The following is a 17474-nucleotide window of genomic DNA, read 5'->3' as shown; positions in this document are numbered from 1 at the left end:
AGACAGCAAGTCTTCTATACTGTTCAAAAGAAAATATGCTCAAAGTAACACAAAGGAAAGTCAGACAATATAATAAACTTTAAAAAAAAATAATGAAAAATTCAAGATTGCAAAACTTAATGGCTGACCCCTATTAGTCAATATATGTAAGAAGGTTAACATTGTCTATTCAAAAAATAAAAATTATTTTAAAAAACTTTAGGGTAAGTCACAAAATGAAGTCCAACCAAATGTTGTATGAAAGAACACCTCCCAAACAAAGAGGGGAAACAAAGTTTAAGGCAAAAAAATGGGCAAAAGCATAAGGTAACAGTGGATCTAATTACCATTTGTCACACTCCATATACAAAAAGCAGAGAATGTACTTTCAAGTATTTCTAAAATGTTGATAAATCTAAATGTACAAATATTAAGCAAATCTCAGATAGCAAGAATACCAGAGAAGAAATTAAACTATAAAAAAGAGTAAAATTCCATCAGCTTAAATAAACATTATTGTAATTTAATATTAAGCCAAAGAAAAACCAAACAAAATAGCAGGATCATGCAACTTAAATCAATGATGAGATATCACCTCACACTGGCATTTTGCATAGTCTGTGAACAAACCCAACAAAAAAGAAGTAACAAATGCTGGAAAAGACTGACGGAGAGATTGGAACCCTCAGACACTGACGGGTGGATTGACAATTGTACAGCCACTGTGGAAAACAGGATATCACTTCCTAAAACAAATCTGAGCGGAAATCCCATATGACCCAGCTGTCTCTCTACTTGGGATATTCACCCCCCAAAATAAAAATCAATCAGTAAATAAAAGTATGAGCAGATACATGCGTACCTACATTTATCACAGCACTATCCACAATCATAAAAAGATGAAAACAACCAAAATGCTCAAAGGCAGAGCAATGAATCAACGTTGGTAAATACAATGGAATAATGTTGTTGTCTGGTACCATTGAGAAAGTCCCAATACCCAGTGACTCCATGCATATCCCAAATCCCCAAACTGCACAAGGTCTCGTAGCACAGATATATCAGGAACCATAGGGAATCTGGAATCGTTATCAGCAAAGATATTCAATCTGATAAGGACAAACACTCTATGAGACCACTATTATACAAGAACAAGCTAAAAAAATTATTTCCACAACAAACGAAGTAAATTTTAAAGGCAATGGGGAGGCCTGAGGGGAGGAGAATGTGGTGAGACAGTAAATAAACAAATTTTTAAAATTAAATTAAAAAATAATAAATTTTGGCTGAGACACTTAAATTATCCAATAAACAAGGTAAACAAAGGGCTACTTTTGCTTAGTTTCTAATCTGATGTCTTTCACCATATGTGAAACTGTTCACTGCCAGTGGGTGCTATAGAACCCTGTCAAGAACTGAAAAATTGAGAAGAGGTTTTAATTCTGTCAGAAGATGCAATGGGGTTGAGAGAGAAAGAGTTAACAGAAAATCCTAGAAGCAGAATCTTTGATGTTGTAAACACCTGTGAGAATGTCCACCACAGATTAGCTGGGAAGGACAAGGTAATCTGACACTGAGCAGGATATATTAAATATAAAAATTAAATACTATTGTATATCAGTGGGACACTGTGAAAGTATCATTAAAGAAAATTTATCAGCCACAAAATGTATATACCTAGCAATTTAACAATAAATACATTTTCCATGTAAAGAACTTACAAAAAGCAGAACAAAATATATGTAAATAGAGGAATTATTATTTTAATGGCCTCGTTTCTTCATTTGATCAATCCAGTAACACCTTAAAACCTGAGTGGGATGAAATGATTTTCTATGAAACCATAAATCATAGAAACTCACCATAAACCAGGAAAATCTAAATGTCCCACCATCATCGAGAAAACGGAAAAAGTCCTAATGGAACCCTCCTTCAGAAGCACTGGACCCAGGCATCGTCCCAGGGGAACTCTCCCAGTCATCTAAGGGGAGAGCCAATTCTCTGTCTGGTAAAATCACTACAGAGAAATAGAAAGTTTTATTTTTAAAGAAAATGATCTAACAATGTTCCCAAAACCTGCAAAGGAAGGTTTTTAAATAACAAAAAATGGTATCACTTAAGCTTGTATGAATGCAAAATCCCTATCATTATTCTTAATTATTATACAGTAGTCTACTCAATAATGATACTAATTCTGTGATTTGTACCATGGAAGTGCCAAAGATATTTCAATATTGGGGAAAGTGTAATATAATTCACCAACTAAATCTAAGAAAAAAAAAAGTAGAGATAAAATCATTCCCAAAGATACTATATCAGAGCACATAACACAATCTGACAAAGGCAGAGATTCCCCACTGACCATCTTCTGATGACAACCCCCCAGATCCACTGGCCTCAGGTTGATTCTGACTCATAATGACCTGATAGTGAATTTCCGAGGATGCACATCTGTGCAGAACAGAGACCCTCATCTCTCACGAGCAGCCCGGTGCCTACCTGACAGCACCACTAGGCTCCTTTCTGAAGATGACAGCTAGAACACTAAAAACTAAAACAAACAATCAAATATGTGCACATGTGTGCACACCTACAGGTTTATGACAAGAGAACAAAGGCAGGCAGATTTTGGAGAGGAGCTGAGTTTTGAAATGAATTCACTGGGTGATTTTTTTCCTGTTTTTTTTTTCTTCTTTGTGTTGTTTGCAGCTTTAGACTGAGGGCCAGTTGTGTTCATGGCATGAAGGGAAGAGCTGATGCAGAGAGAAAAAATGCATTGTCCTCCAGCATAATGATGCTCTAAATTAGGACAACTATAGCTACCAGAAATGAGAGGGGGATTGTAGAAACAATACAGCTAGCAAAAAGAAGGCCAATACGACATTGTTTCTGCCCAAGCCTATGCTGACTACTAAACAACTCATGCACAAGGGTGTAAACTCACAGTGCAGCCTTGCAAACATAATGGAACTGAGAGATGTTTCCATTTATTTCAGGTGTGATCGTCTGTATGCAAATACTTAAATTGCTTAAAAAGCAAGGGAGGGAGACGCGCTTATTTGGAGTAAAATAACTGACATAAGATTCCTGTAATGCCTAGATATCAATCTCAAGCTACTTTACGTACAAAACAAATTAACCAGCAAATATGGCTCAAGAAGAAAAGTCAACAGAGCAATCCTGAAATAATTCAAATGGTGGAAATAATATTAAAGCAATTTTGTAATACTGTAGTAAAGGAAACTACATTCATGAAGGATAAATAAATAAAAACATATATATACATTTATATGTTAAAGCCTCATAAAAGAAACACAAAACATCAAAGTAAACTAAATTAAAAGTTTGGGCAAAAAGTCTAATGTTAGAGATTTAAAGTTTTACTGATGGATTTCATAGAAGGAAAAATATATAGAAATGGATCAAAAGAAATTATCTAAATTAATGATAAATCACAGAAACAATTGGAAGAATAAAAACATAAAACAACCTCAGAGATCTATGGGACATTACCAGAACATCTACCATACATGTATGTAATTGAAGTCCAAAAAATTTGAAAGACAGAAAATAATCCAAGGGAAAAATAGTTTGAATAATGAACAAAAGCCCCAAATGTATGCATTGAAGAAGTTTATCAAACCAAAACTAGACATGAACAAAAGCATATGTAGCCAAATCATAATCAAAGTTCATAAAACTAAAGAAAAGGCAAAATTCTGAGAGCACACAGAGTAATAGCAATTCAATGAACTATGGGTGATTTGGGTCCTTTAAGCTCTTGGGCACTGTAGGCGGACATTATCATTGCCCATGGCAGTGAAGGGGTTATTGGCATTCACTGGGTAGATGCCCAATACTGCTAACCATCCTGTCACGTACAGAACAGCCCCTCCAAAAAAATAATCCTTCTTGCAAAAATATCCACAGAGCTGAGATTAAGGAAAGCATGATCCCAAAATATATAGAGTTATAGTCAAAAAGCAATGGCCACATGAAAAAAGAATTTGGATGAATACTAGGGGGAGATGATGTCAAAGAGTCTAGGTAGAAAAAGAATGTTTGGAAACTGATTTTTGTAGCAATTGTATAATTCTGCTTGATGTGATTGAACCATGGAATGATAGGATATATGATTATATGATTAATTTTTAAAAGGAAGGGAAACAAAAAATAAATAACAGGTTGACTTAACTCCAAACACATTACGAAAGTATTACTAGACTAATACTAAAAAGGAGGAAAATAAAAATAATAAATAACAGATTGACTTAACTCCAAACACATCAAGTAGGTATTACTAGACTAAATTCCAATTAAAATATTTTTATTATAATAGATCAAATAAGACCCTATAAGAAAAGCACTTGAAACGAAGACAAGAAAATAAGAAAAAACATAAGAAAAATATAAAGTATATGTATGAAGAAGACATACTATATAGAGCCCTGGTGTTGTGGTTACAAGTTGGTCTTTGATTCACATGGTCAGCAGTTCAAAACCGCCAGCGCCTCCTCAGGAGAAAGACTGGGCTTTCTACTCTTCTAAACAGTTACAGTCTCGGAAACCCACTGGGGGTTGTAAGAGTCAGCATTAATTCAATGGCAGTAAGTTTAAAAATAGTCATATAAAAGTCATATTTTCACTCTTTAACCCTATAAAGAGATCTTGTATAACAGATTTGCCCAAAAATATTTCATTTCATGTCTTGAATTTCAAGACTACGCTCTGTCTGACACAAGCGATGAATGATACTATCATTCACCTCATACGCATGTGAAAGAGGGTGAGTGAGTCAGGAAGACTTCAGAGGAATCGGTGCATTTGAATGACGGTGTGGGAAAGGATACTGAAAGTTCAAGGGCTGCCAGAAGAACAAACACCTGTGTCTCCCAGGAAGAACAACCAGAGTGCTCCATAGAATCACCATGGCCAGACTTTGAAAAGCAAGCTCGGCAGTTCCTGGTGCTCAGATGGGGCGTTTACAAGGATCAAGAAGCAGTTGTGTGGAAGGAGCAAGCCAATACTGTAAGCTTTAAAGATCAGGAAAGGTGCACACTGGGGTTCTTTGTAACTTTTCGCCATATTTTCTCAATCTGTATGCTGAGCAAATCATTGGAGAAGCCAGCTTATACGAAGAATGTGGAAATGCCCTTGGACTTTCGGAGGCTGGAGCTCTTTGCAGATGTAGAAGGTCTCATCTTTCTCCCACAGGGAAGCTGGTGATTTGAAGCTGCTGACTACAGAAGTATCGATACATTTGAATCCTGCTGCTTGAACAGAATATTCTGAACCACGAACTGCTAAAAGGACAAACTGATCTGTGTTGGAAGAAGTATGTCCAGAGTGCTCCTAAGAGCAAGGATGGCAAGATTTCACCTAACATACTTTGGACATGTTGTCAGGAGAGACCAGTCCCTGGAGAAGGTCATGCTGTTTGCTAATGCAAAGGGCCAGTGAAAAGAGGAAAGCTTTCAAGGAGACAGACTGACACTGTCTGCAACAATGAAGCATAAGAACAATTGTGAGGCCGGTGCACAATGAGCAGTGTTTCCTTCTGTCGGGCAGAGGGTTGCTATGGGTCGGAGCCGACTCAGCGGGAAACATCTCTATGGCTCCCTAACAGCAAACAACAATAAGGAACACAGGATTTATAAATGAGCAAAGCTGATGAAAAAATAAATGATTATATAAGCATCTACATTTTTAAAAAGATTAGTGAAAGGGGAGTTACCCTACCATTGATTAGAACATAATAGAAGGTTATGATGGAGGGTTTGTATTTGAATGAACGATATATAGAGGTATATGGAGAACCCAAAAGTAGCTGTAAGTAAACATGGCAGTTTGATATAGGATAAAATTGCTTATCAAGCAAATTAGGAAAGATGAAATATTAAATCAATTATGTTCAAACATCTAACCTGACATCTTTTTTTTCTAACGTGACATCTTGGTAAAAATTGAAGCTGATAGCTTATTTACTCCAATTGTGTTCCTTTCTCAAAGTAAATGCTACATTTAACATAAATGAAACTTTTAAAAATAAAATTAGACAAATACTAGAAGAAAAACTACAAACTTACAATTTCAGTGTGAAAACAGTATTTTTAAATAAAACAGAAACTCAAAAGCCATGATCACACCCAAATCCATACCCAATGCCATAGCCCCAAAGTCTAGGGCAGAGCTATTGAGAACATTGAGAATCAACCTTTACAGAGGCAGACAGCTATGTCTTTCTCCATGGAGTTGTGGGTGGGCTTGAACCATCAACCTTGTACTTTACAGCCCATCCCTTATCCTACAACACCACTAGAACTCCTTAGACTAATCCATTTGACAACCTAAAAATCAAAAATGTTTTCACATGTTTTAAAACATCATTAAAATGTCAAAAGAGCAGAAAAACTAGGGGGGGGGGGGGATATTTGCACTGCATGTGGCAGATCAGGTATCAAATTGTTTGATATGTAAAAGAGTCCCTAAGGAGAATTTTAACATACCAATTGAAATTGCTATATATATAAACAGTGGGTTACAGAAAAGGAATTCAAATGACTTTCTAACATAAGAAAAATATGTCCTTTAAGTTGTAATAATGCAAACAAACACTAAGACAATATGCACCTTTCTTTAACCTGCCTCACTAGCAAAGAAAAGTACAACTAAAAAAGAAAGACAAAAATAAACTGTAATGTGCCCCATTGTGAGAGGTGGGCGCCCTGGTGGCATAGTAGATTATGCCTTGGGCTGCTAATCGCAAGGTCAGCAGTTTGAAACCACCAGCTGCTCTACAGGAGAAAGATGAGGCTTTCTGCTCCCTGAAGGAGTGTCAGTCTCGGAAACCCACAGGAGCAGTTCTGTTCGATCCGATAGGATCGCGATGACACAGAACTGACAGAATGGCTGTGAGTTTGGTTCTTTATCATATTGGTGAGAGTGCATGGAAACAGACACTGGAGCAAACAAATTGGTCTGAGAATCTCCATCTATGCTCCTGTGGCCCTCTCCACCTAGGATAGATCAGCTGCTTAGAAGACAATTTGGAAATATTTACCTTATAAAATGCACATTATGTCTGATCTAATAATTCTACTTTGGGAAATTGACATCACATGTGTATTTATGGGGGGAAGGCCATATGTGCAAAGATATCATGGTCACATTATGATAGTAAAGGATAAAAGCAAATGTCTATCAATGGGTTTTTGAGTAACTAGATTATGGCTCCAACGGGAATATTCTGCACTATTAATAAGGGAGAGATTGACCTGTTATTGTTATTTGCTATCAAGTTGTTTCTGACTCATGTTGACCCATTATGTTCCGACAGAGTAGACCTGCTCTTTAGAGTCTTCAAGGTTGTGGTTTTTTGGAAGATAATCATGATCACCTGGCGTGTCCTCCGAAGTGCTCCTGGGTGGTTTTGAACCGCCAATCTTTGAGAAAGTAGTTGAGTTCTTAACCCTCATGGGCTACAATTATAAATGATATGAGTTTCCATTGCAAAAAATAATATGTTGCATATGTGTGTGAGTACACATATATTTAAGCATGCATATACATATATATATACACAGACATTTTTGTTTTTACATATTTATATAGTATTTTGGGGGGGTAAGGGGGAACTACACAATAAACTGCTGAGTATCACCTGCGGGGAGAATCCTAAGGAAATGAGAAGGTCTGTGTTGACAAACACTTATTAAAAGTAAACATTCTTTGGTATCATTTAAATATATTTTCCAGGGTGCATGATTACTGACCCAGTGAAACCCATTAGTTCAAAAGGTAAATGACATAACTCAATTGATTACGTCTTGCATCCATAAAAATCATAAATAAAAAACATAAGTCTATGAGAGAGTAATTTTTTAATGCTAAAAATAAGAAAGACAAGAGAATAAATAAAAAATAAGTCCTTGAAGCTTTTAGGTGAGAAAAACTAACCACTTTATCAAAACAAGGAGCCCTGGAGGTACAGCAGTTACGAGTCAGGCTGCTAACTGTCAGGTCAGTAATTCAAAACAACCAGCTGCTCTTCAGGGGAAAAAAGGGGCAGGGGGCCGATAGGGGGTTGTTCTTTTCCTGTAGAGAGTTTCAGTCTTGGGAGCTCACAGGGCCACTTCTACCCTGTCCTATAAGATCGCTATGAGTCAGAATCAACCAATGGCACTGAGTTATCAATATATAATGTTCCTGTTGTTTAGGGAGACTTGAGAGTTTTTGCTGTGGGGTAGGCCCTAGGTGCGGTGACTTAAGAACAAAGATTATGGTACCCAACCTCCAAGAGCTCAATTAGAATACTCCAGCCCAGAGCAGACTGCTGTCACTCTGCACCCGGCCTTAATTGTGTAAGAAAGTCAGTCATGCCAAGACGATAACATTAAATACATTACTCCATTCAGTGACCCTCCACTACAGAGATGAGAGCTATCTTTTGAGATAGTTAAGGTTTATTGTGTCAATCTGGCCGATAAACATGTGGAGTTAATTGAAGGGCAGAGAGATAACTGGCTCCGTGAGCCTCGCCTTTTGAGTTCTCGGGTCTCTTGCTTGGTGATGGTCAGACCAGGGTGCAGCTGCCTTAGGCAGTTCCCTGCTTCAGCTGGCAAAGCCTATTTCCTGCAAGACATTCCCGAGGAGAAGCCACATGGACCTCCCCTGATGCAGCCCTGGGTGCTGGAGACCCTTGCCAGCACTGAGATGCTTACACGTTCACTGACTCAACTTTCCTCCTGCAGTCGGCGCCATAGTGTGTGTTCTGGGAGTTTGAGGACTTTGTAGATCGATATTAGACATATGGGCTAATGTTGGACTTCTGGGCTTGGACAGCACTGGGTTGGGATGCATTCTTAATGTACACTTACCCTTTATATAAAACTGTCTCTTATATACTTATGATTTTCTGTGGATTTGTTTCTCTAAGGTACCCAGACTAACGCATCTTTGTAACTCTAAATATCTCCGAAACAGTTGGCCCTCATTCAATTTCCAAGAAGACTTCAAAGAGAAGAACGAATTAACCAAAAAAAGCCTTGTACTCTCAACTCATTCCTTTGCTCACCCAGACGTTGGAGGTTTGAGTCTACCTAGAGATGCCTGGGAGAAAGGTCCAGTGATTTACTTCTGGAAGACCTACTCTGGACGCACATGAGGTCTCCATGAGTCGGCATTGACTAGAGAGCAGCCGCTTAGCTTTACAGGGCAATGGCAGTTCCCTGCCGCTCGATCCTTTCTCGATCTCCACTCCTCTGGCGCTGCTGTTCTCCTGCCCGTCAGGTTCTGATTCTCTATTTTTGGCAAACTCCTACTGTGGTTATTTTTCACCTTCTGATCTATTCCGAGGCATAGCCAGCCTAGAGAATGGAAGAGAGCGAACTGCCCCATAGAGTTCTCGCATTGCCATCCAAAAGAAGCAGGCGGCTTGGTCTTTTCTCTCTGAGCCACTGGGGAACCACGGACCTCCTAGTTAGCAGCCGAGAACTTAACCGTTACACCACCATGGGCCCTTGGCTTGCTCCTACTGAAGAAGCATTAAATAGTTCCCCCCAGGCAAGCTTTCCAAATTCCCTGCCACCCCAGATGGGCTTCCCTTTGTCACCTTCTATTATGATTGTACAAATGTACAGCTCCGCTGCTCAACAGAGGAGGGACTCGGCGACTGACGAATTACAGCATGGGACTTCACTGCTCTCCCAGCTAACAGAACTGAGCTGAGTTCCATGGTTCTTTCCCCATATCTCCCCCAAGTCTAAAACATGAGACTCACTTGTCCAGTGATATCCCTGGGAAGGTAAACTTGCCCAGGCAGATGCGACAGATAGAGCTCAGTGGGATGCGCTGCATCTGCACACAGCTAAGCATGATGAAGTCATATTTGCAGATGAAGAGAGTCGTGTCGGTGACCAGCACAATCCTCTCCTTCTCGTTGTTCCAGTGGTCTATCCTGTAGGGATAATCACACAGAAGAAAGATTGATGGCATGGTCAAGAAAATGGCATCCCCTCAAATGTCTCTCCTGACCCCAAAAGGAACAGAGCCTGGTGGTATTCTGTCTTGAGTCTCACTGGGTTGCTAATTGCAAGTCGGGCAGTTCACACCTAACAGTGTGGGAGAAAACTAAGACTGGCCGCTCCCGTACAGACTTAGAGCCTCCAAAACCTAAGAGAGAGTCACTTTAAGTTGACATCAACTCGCTGGCAGTGGGACAGAATGCCAAACGGAGTGAAGTCTGATTGCCGCGGACACAGGGAGGACTGGGGAATATCTACTGCAGCCCGTCAGCCTAACCCTGTGGCGAAGGCCGGAGGGAGAGTAGAATGTCACAAGGAAAGACTTTAGGACCACAGGGTAATAGAGGGTTCTTCTTGGCTGGCAATCCTTTAGGGAGCACCAGACACTGATCATGTCGGCAGTCACATGATCCCTGTCCTTCCAATTCCAATTCTCTAGGAAAATGTGATGGAGTACCATCGTTGTCCAAGGCCACTCTTGACTCATTCCTCTGTACTTATCCCATGTCACTTTGTGAATGTTTCAAGAGACAATAGCCTCATCTTTCTCCTGAAGATGGCCTCACAACCTTGGCTCATTACATTTAGTGTCTGCTGATCTCCACAGGTCGCATTGCTGACAGGCGGTAAAACGAGGGTTTGGACATAGATCACCTACTCCCAAGACACCACTATTCTTTTTTATTGTTGTTTTAAATAGTTTTATTGGCACACATTTCACATAGTATACAATTTAATCATTCTATCCTATTACAAAGATATTTTCCGCTTTCGTTTCAGCAGAGGTTTTTCTATGTTATATGCACTCATTGTTGTCGGTTTTGTTTGTGTTTGTTTGACACCATTATTCTAAGCTCATCACACAGCATTTCCATGATAGAAAGATAATTGGACTGGTTGAGGGAGGAAATACATGAACTAAGCACAAAGCAAACACTGTATAAGAGCTTGCTGAACTAACTTGTTTCAAACATCAGCGTCTTTCAGGACACGCATGGAAAATCCAGTCTAAAGTTAAGAAATTCCCCAACAAAACAAAAGAGGATCAAAACAATGACTTCCGGTTAAAAGGAGTTTGGATGGTTCGTCACTTCCTCTCTCCCACAACATTTTGACTGTCTGTCTGTCAGTGCCTATAAGACATAGCTCTTCCCAACTTGCATTAGAAGGTTTTTAGTATAAGGTTTAGTTTGCCTTCCCTAACAAGTGGAAAGGATCATATGTGTCTTAATAGATAATTCATGTCTGCATAATCAGTGGCACTTATGAGAAATGGCACAAATTTCTAACCTGCTTGAAAAGGCTCTTCAGGCTGGGGGCCGGCTGACTTCTTTCAGCTCACCACAGGCAGTCTACCTGCACCACAGTCTACTCTACCTGAGCCACAGGCATCTTCCTGCAGCACATTCTCCTGGAACTTCTGTCTCTGACTTGAATTCAATCCTCCCCTCCTATTATAGGGACGTTGGCATGCCTCTTAGCCACATCCTTTCAAATGTTCACCAAGTCAATGTCCAGTCAATGCTAAGCTCGATCACTCCTTACTTCAGACACGCTCCTAGACCTGTCTGCCACCTTCTTTTCTCTCTAATGTACACCTACATTGTTCATGACACTCATTCCATTGTACCGCTAATTGTGTAACTCTCATCTACACGTCTCTGGTATTGTAAACTCCATGGAGAGTGAGCCAGTTTCTACACAGCTTATGACTCCAAAGTTGAAGTCATAAGCTGTGTAGAATAAATTAAAAAAACAATAAAAACTTTCTTGAAAAAAATTAGTAAAGCCTGAGCAATCTGTGAGCTTGGTAATCTGTATGCCTTGGTTTCTGTTGCTCAGGCAATTCTGTCCTTCATTTTATAAAATAAAGTGAATCCCAGCACACAGAGTTCTTCCAAACACTAATCAGTAACTTCATGTAAAAAAGCATATCATGACAGTCAGTGAGAAAATGTGGAAAGCAAACTATTTCCTTCCATAGCTTCCCATTTGCAGGCGCAATGAAAATATACAGGTCAAATATTCATATGGATCATTCTGGGTGGTAGGACATCAACTTTTACTTCATTGTATGTTTTTAATTGCAAGAAATATTTTTAAAATATTTAATATATATGTTCTACTTTTATTGTGTATATATATCATAAATTTTTAGAAATATAAATACATATATATAGATAGATATAGATATTTTAATTAACCTTCAAGTCCAAAATTAAATGCTATTTCATAGAACCTTAACTTCACCGTGTTTTCTCCCCTCTACGTTTCTTTCTTTTCAACACACACACTCTCATCTGGGCTTAGTCCCTACAGCTACTCCCTGCTCATCCCCATATTTGGAAGAGCCTTTCAAGGGAAGAGTCTGGGTCTCAGTCCAGCACAGCACAGAGCCCCAGAGAGAAGAGGGTCTCGGCAATGAGCAGGATCCAGAATGATAGCGGGAACGAAAGAGCCACACCCTGAGTTGTGAATGCTAAAGTCCCTGTGCACAGCATTAGCCACACCTGCTCTTTAGCCCCCTTGTTCCTCAGCTCCACCACCGCTGTCCCACAGGAGAGGGAAAGGACCTGGAGAACCTTCTCACAGCGAGAACGGCCGTTTCCTGGAATGACAGCAGCTTGCCAGCAGAGGGCAACAGCGAACCAGCAATAGCAGGCCGACTGTCAGTGCCGTTTAGCAGGATCCCCAGCCAGTGAATAAAACCATCCCAGATGCTTTCCCAGTCCCACGCCCCAAATACTTTCAGTTATTTTTCAAGGCTTGTCAGACCCATTTTTAATACGAAACCTTTAAAAAATGTTTTTCTTCTAATATTATTTTTGATTTTTTTCTCTCTCTCACACGCACACATACACACACACGTTCAGTAGCAGCATCTTCCCCAATAATAATGACTCCACCCTTTACAAGTCCTCTCCTTGCAGCTCCATCACGTCTCTTGGCTGCTACAGCACCACATCGCCCTGGGAAGAGAAGCCAGCGATCTGCACCCCAGGAGGAGCGGCTGAATCATTCATTCCACACACATTCCCTGAGCACCACTGGGGTCCAGCCTCTGAAGAGAATCCAATTTGGATTTGCTCTTCAAATACAAACAGATGAAAAATGTATGGTATTGAAGCAAGGCAATTTCTCTCCCCCTGAGTTAAGTGGAGACTTATAAAACTTTTAGATAAGAGTCCACATGCATTCTGGTTTTAATCCTTCAGTTACTCAGGCCCATTAAAGTGAGCACGCACACACACACACACACACACACACACACACACACATCCACTGTGGTCCAGCCACTTCGATTCTTGGTGACCCAATAGGGTTGTCCTGGTTGCAATCTGGAAACAAGCAGACCAGATCTTTTATGCACAATCCTGCTGCGGGTTCAAACTGCCCATGCTTGAGATAGCAGTTCAGCACATTCTAATAAAACAAAACAAAAATCCAATGTCCCCAGGCTCCCCTGTTTCTCAGACTTCTGACTTGACCTCTGTGGGTTCGTTGTCTCCCACTGCCCTACCCCCCACTTGCAGAGAGAGAGGGAGTCAGTGCCAGGATAGAACAAATGGTTCAACATTCAACTCCTAACTGAAAGGGCCTGTGGGCCCAGTGGCTAAGTACTTGGCTCCTAACTAAAAGGCCAATGGTTCAAACCCTCCAGCAGCCCCAGGGAGAAAGATAGGGTAACCCACTTCTATATAGATTAGACCCTAGAAACCATAGGGAGCAGTTCTCCTTTGCACACGTGAAGACGAGTCACGAGTCAGAATTGGCATGGCTACCACCAGCAGCCCTGCAGATTGTGGAAACCACTCATTTTGTTTTCTTTTATAAATCATTTTATTAGGGGCTCATACAACTCCTCTCACAATCCATACACACATCAATTGTGTAAGGCACATTTGTTGCCCTCATCATTCCCAAAATATTTGCTCTCCATCCAAGCCCCTGGCATCAGGTCCACAGTCCTCTAAGAAGATGCGAGGCAAAAGGATACAGGGCAGAGGCTATTTGGCACCCAAATTGTGATGAGACTGGTGAGGATGGCATCCGGTCACATCAGCAGAATTTGGGTCTCTGGGTTTTCAATCCTCTGCCCACAAAGGTGGGGGAAAGCACTCCAGGCATTTGGCGCGCTTGAAGAAGACTTCATATGCTGCTCTTTGTAAACATGCCAGCGTTGGAGAAGCAGCGCTGCTTCTTTAGAACACCAACAAAGGACGCACTCGGGAGCATCTCTTTATTTCTTCTGCAGTTTTGGAATCGTCACCTGCTCTCAGGTAGACCTAAGAAGTTGATTCTTACTCAGTGACCCTGTAGGAGAGTCGACCCGCCTTTGTGGGTTTCTGAGACTGGAAATCATTTCAGGAGCAGGGGCCCATCTTTCTCCGGAGTAGCTGCTGGTGCGTTCCAACTGCTGACCGGGTGGTTAGGGACCGAATATGCAGCCCACTAGGCCACCGCAGTGTCTCTCTAGGCTGCTGGGTCCCTCGAAACCCTGGTACGAACAAGCTGGAAACAACCATTTATCTAGAAAGACTATGTTTCTCCTGAAGGAAAGTCTGACGCGAGTTTCATACTGCGCTAGTTAAATGCAGAAAATACAGTACCCGTGCATAAATAAGAAAAGACAATGTTTCTCTCAGAAAAGCAGTTTGAGGGTTTTTAAAATTATAATAAAAGCAAGCAACACTTAGTACTAGTTGTGAATACAAGTATATGCAAAATATATTTTTACATTGAAATGTATATTGACCTAGAAATAGATAGAGGTGAGGGAGGTGGTGGGAGAGAGAGATAGAAAAGCTACATGTTGCTCAAATATTGGCTTTTTTCGTCTGCTTCCAAGTAAAATTCGGGACTCGGCTGCATCTGGCATATGCTGCGTCTGAAGCTTCTGAGATCTGCACACACAGCTGAAGAATAGTTTTGCTCATCACTTGGAGTTAACACAGGAATGTCCACTTCTTGAGGGTCCTCTCTGGGTGGAGTACTGTGCCTGATACTATACACAAATTGCTGCTTTGAATCCTCACCAAACAATTAGGATAAGCACAGATATGGGAGCTGTGATTCAGAAGTTTTACTCATCCGAATTAATATAGCCAGGACTCATTGAAGACACAGTTAACTTTAGGCCCTTGAATTTTCCCATTTACCAATTGACCATCCATTAGGAAGCGAATGAAATCTCTCCTTTTAATCTACAAGCACTGGTAGGGACCAAACCTAGGTTTTAGACATTACATAGGAGATGAGACTGTAGAGCCCTGTCTGAGGATTCCTGTCCGTAAAGAGAAGAAGGGGCCATCAGTAGTCAGGAATGACGGTGTAGCGTGATGATCTATTAGATGGCAGTGCACACGGCACGGAATGGTAACGCAGGAGACTCATGGCTGACATCCACTTAAGGTTTACTTCGCATGTGCTTCTGCCCTGAGTGTTTCATTTGGATGACTTCATTTAGGGTGACAGCAAGATGGGATGCAAAGTAATGTCCTTAACTTCGTTTTATAGCCGATGGACTAAAGCAGAAAGAGGTTATGAACCTGTCCAAAGTCACCCAGCCAGATGTCCTAGAACGGAGGATTCACCTCTGGCATCAGAGTTCTTCGTGAACCAGTTGCTCTTTTGTTCTTGGTAGCTGTCAAGTTCATTTCATTCTCAGTGATTCCCGAGGTGCAGAGTTGGTTTGGTCAAGGCTGTGGGCTTTCAGAAGCACATCGCCAGACTGGTCTTCTGTGGAGCTTCTGACTGGGTTCAAGCGGCCATGTTTTGAGAAAGAGTTGGTTGCTTGCCCCTTTGTGCTACCTAAGGACACCATTTCGCTCTTCTACTGAGTTTTCAAACCCACCAAGAAAATACAGTAAGGTCGAGGGGCCACGTGATGGATGAGCAGAGTTTGAGAGGTGAGCAGGAGGCTGGGGGATGCATTTTAATCAGAGGAAACCATCCTACAGGGCCATGAACAAAATAACTTTTTAGAGAAACTGGAAGTGCTTGCATCCTCTGTAGATGAAAATCACTTAAATGGAATTGCCTTAAAGAATTAGGGTCCCACCCACAAAAATTATGACTCTTTAAGGAGAATTTGTTTACCTGGTTGCGTATGATTATAGCATGCTGACGTGACTTAAAGTGTATAGGGATAGATACTGTAGTTACTATGACTTAGCACATATTGTTATGATTGCAGTTGTTAGACACTCTCAAATAAGTTCCAATTCATAACAAGTTTCTGTACAACAACACAAAACACTGCTTGGACCTGCACCATCCGCCCAGCTGTTGCTACATTTGAGCCCACAGTTGTGACCACCAAGCTAATCCATCTCTTGAGTCTTTCTCTTTGTTAATGACCCTCTACTTTATCAAGCTTGGTGTCCTTCTCTAGGAACTGGTCTCTCCTGATGTTGTCATTATTGTCAGGTGCCATAGAATTGGCTGTCACCCACAGTGACCCTTTGTACAGCAGAATGAAATACTGCATGACCCTGTCCTGTCCTCACAATGGCTCCTATGCCTGAATCCATTGATGGCGACTGTATCCATTGCTCTCGTTGAGGGCCCCTCCACTTTACCAAACATTACGTCATTCTCCACGACTGATCTCTTCTGACAATATGTCCAAAGTAGGCAAGAGAGTCTTCCCATCTTTGCCTCTAAGGAGCACTCCATCCTTACTTCTTCCAATACAGATCAGCTTATCCTTTCCACCTTCCCCAGCACCTCAATTCAAATGAATCCATCCCTCCTGATACCATGTCCAAAATACATGTGCTCCCCAGATGAAGGCTCAAGAGTTAGCAAATCCAAGGCATTTTTAAGAGTTAGCCCAGAAAGTTGAACCATATTCAGGCATAGTCAGCTACTGAGCTGGCCCTCCGTACACCTTTTGTTATTAGATTATCTTCGGTTGTTTTTGAGCCATGGCAATCCATCTGACAGAATAGATGATAGGTTTCCAAACTCATTTGGCCCTACTGTCCCCTTTTCAGACACAAAAATTACTCAGCACCCTGCCTGGTCATTAAAAATGCTAGTACTATAGCCAATAATGCAGGATAAAATGTAGGTATCTGCTTTTTCAGCCCCTGGTTCATTCCAGTGCCCACCACCCAAAGGGCAGTATTGCTTATTTTGGGAAACTTGGGAATAATCTTCCCAAGGCCCTCAATAGGATGGACTGACACAGTGGCTATAACAATGGGCTCAAACATCACAATGGACAGGATGGAACACGGCCATCATTTTGTTTCATTCTGTTGAACTAGGGTCACTGTGAATCAGAACCAACTCAATGACACCTAACAACTACAACCATGCGGGGGGTTTTCTCCCCCTAGGATAGCAGGTTGCCAGATCTTTGTTCTACAACTCACTGGATGGGTTAGCAAATCAGTATTTTGCTCTGCAGTTGAACACTTAGCCTTTATATCACTGAAGCTTCTTACTTTAAGACTGGACCTCAAT

At 41.0% G+C, this 17474-nt stretch overlaps 1 protein-coding gene across 1 annotated transcript in view; it reads right to left on the bottom strand.

The window, feature by feature from the left end:
- TPRG1 (tumor protein p63 regulated 1) overlaps positions 1–17474 on the bottom strand; it is a 154629-nt gene that overhangs the window by 87745 nt on the left and 49410 nt on the right. Inside the window, exon 3 of the mRNA XM_075555626.1 lies at positions 9758–9934. Coding sequence (XP_075411741.1) covers positions 9758–9934 — 177 coding nt within the window. The remainder of the gene's footprint in view (positions 1–9757; positions 9935–17474) is intronic.

This window comes from Tenrec ecaudatus, chromosome 8 (assembly GCF_050624435.1).
Source record: "Tenrec ecaudatus isolate mTenEca1 chromosome 8, mTenEca1.hap1, whole genome shotgun sequence".
Classification (NCBI taxonomy): Eukaryota; Metazoa; Chordata; class Mammalia; order Afrosoricida; family Tenrecidae; genus Tenrec; species Tenrec ecaudatus.
Note: the sequence above shows the minus strand (reverse complement) of the source record. Positions and strands in the feature narration are given on the sequence as shown.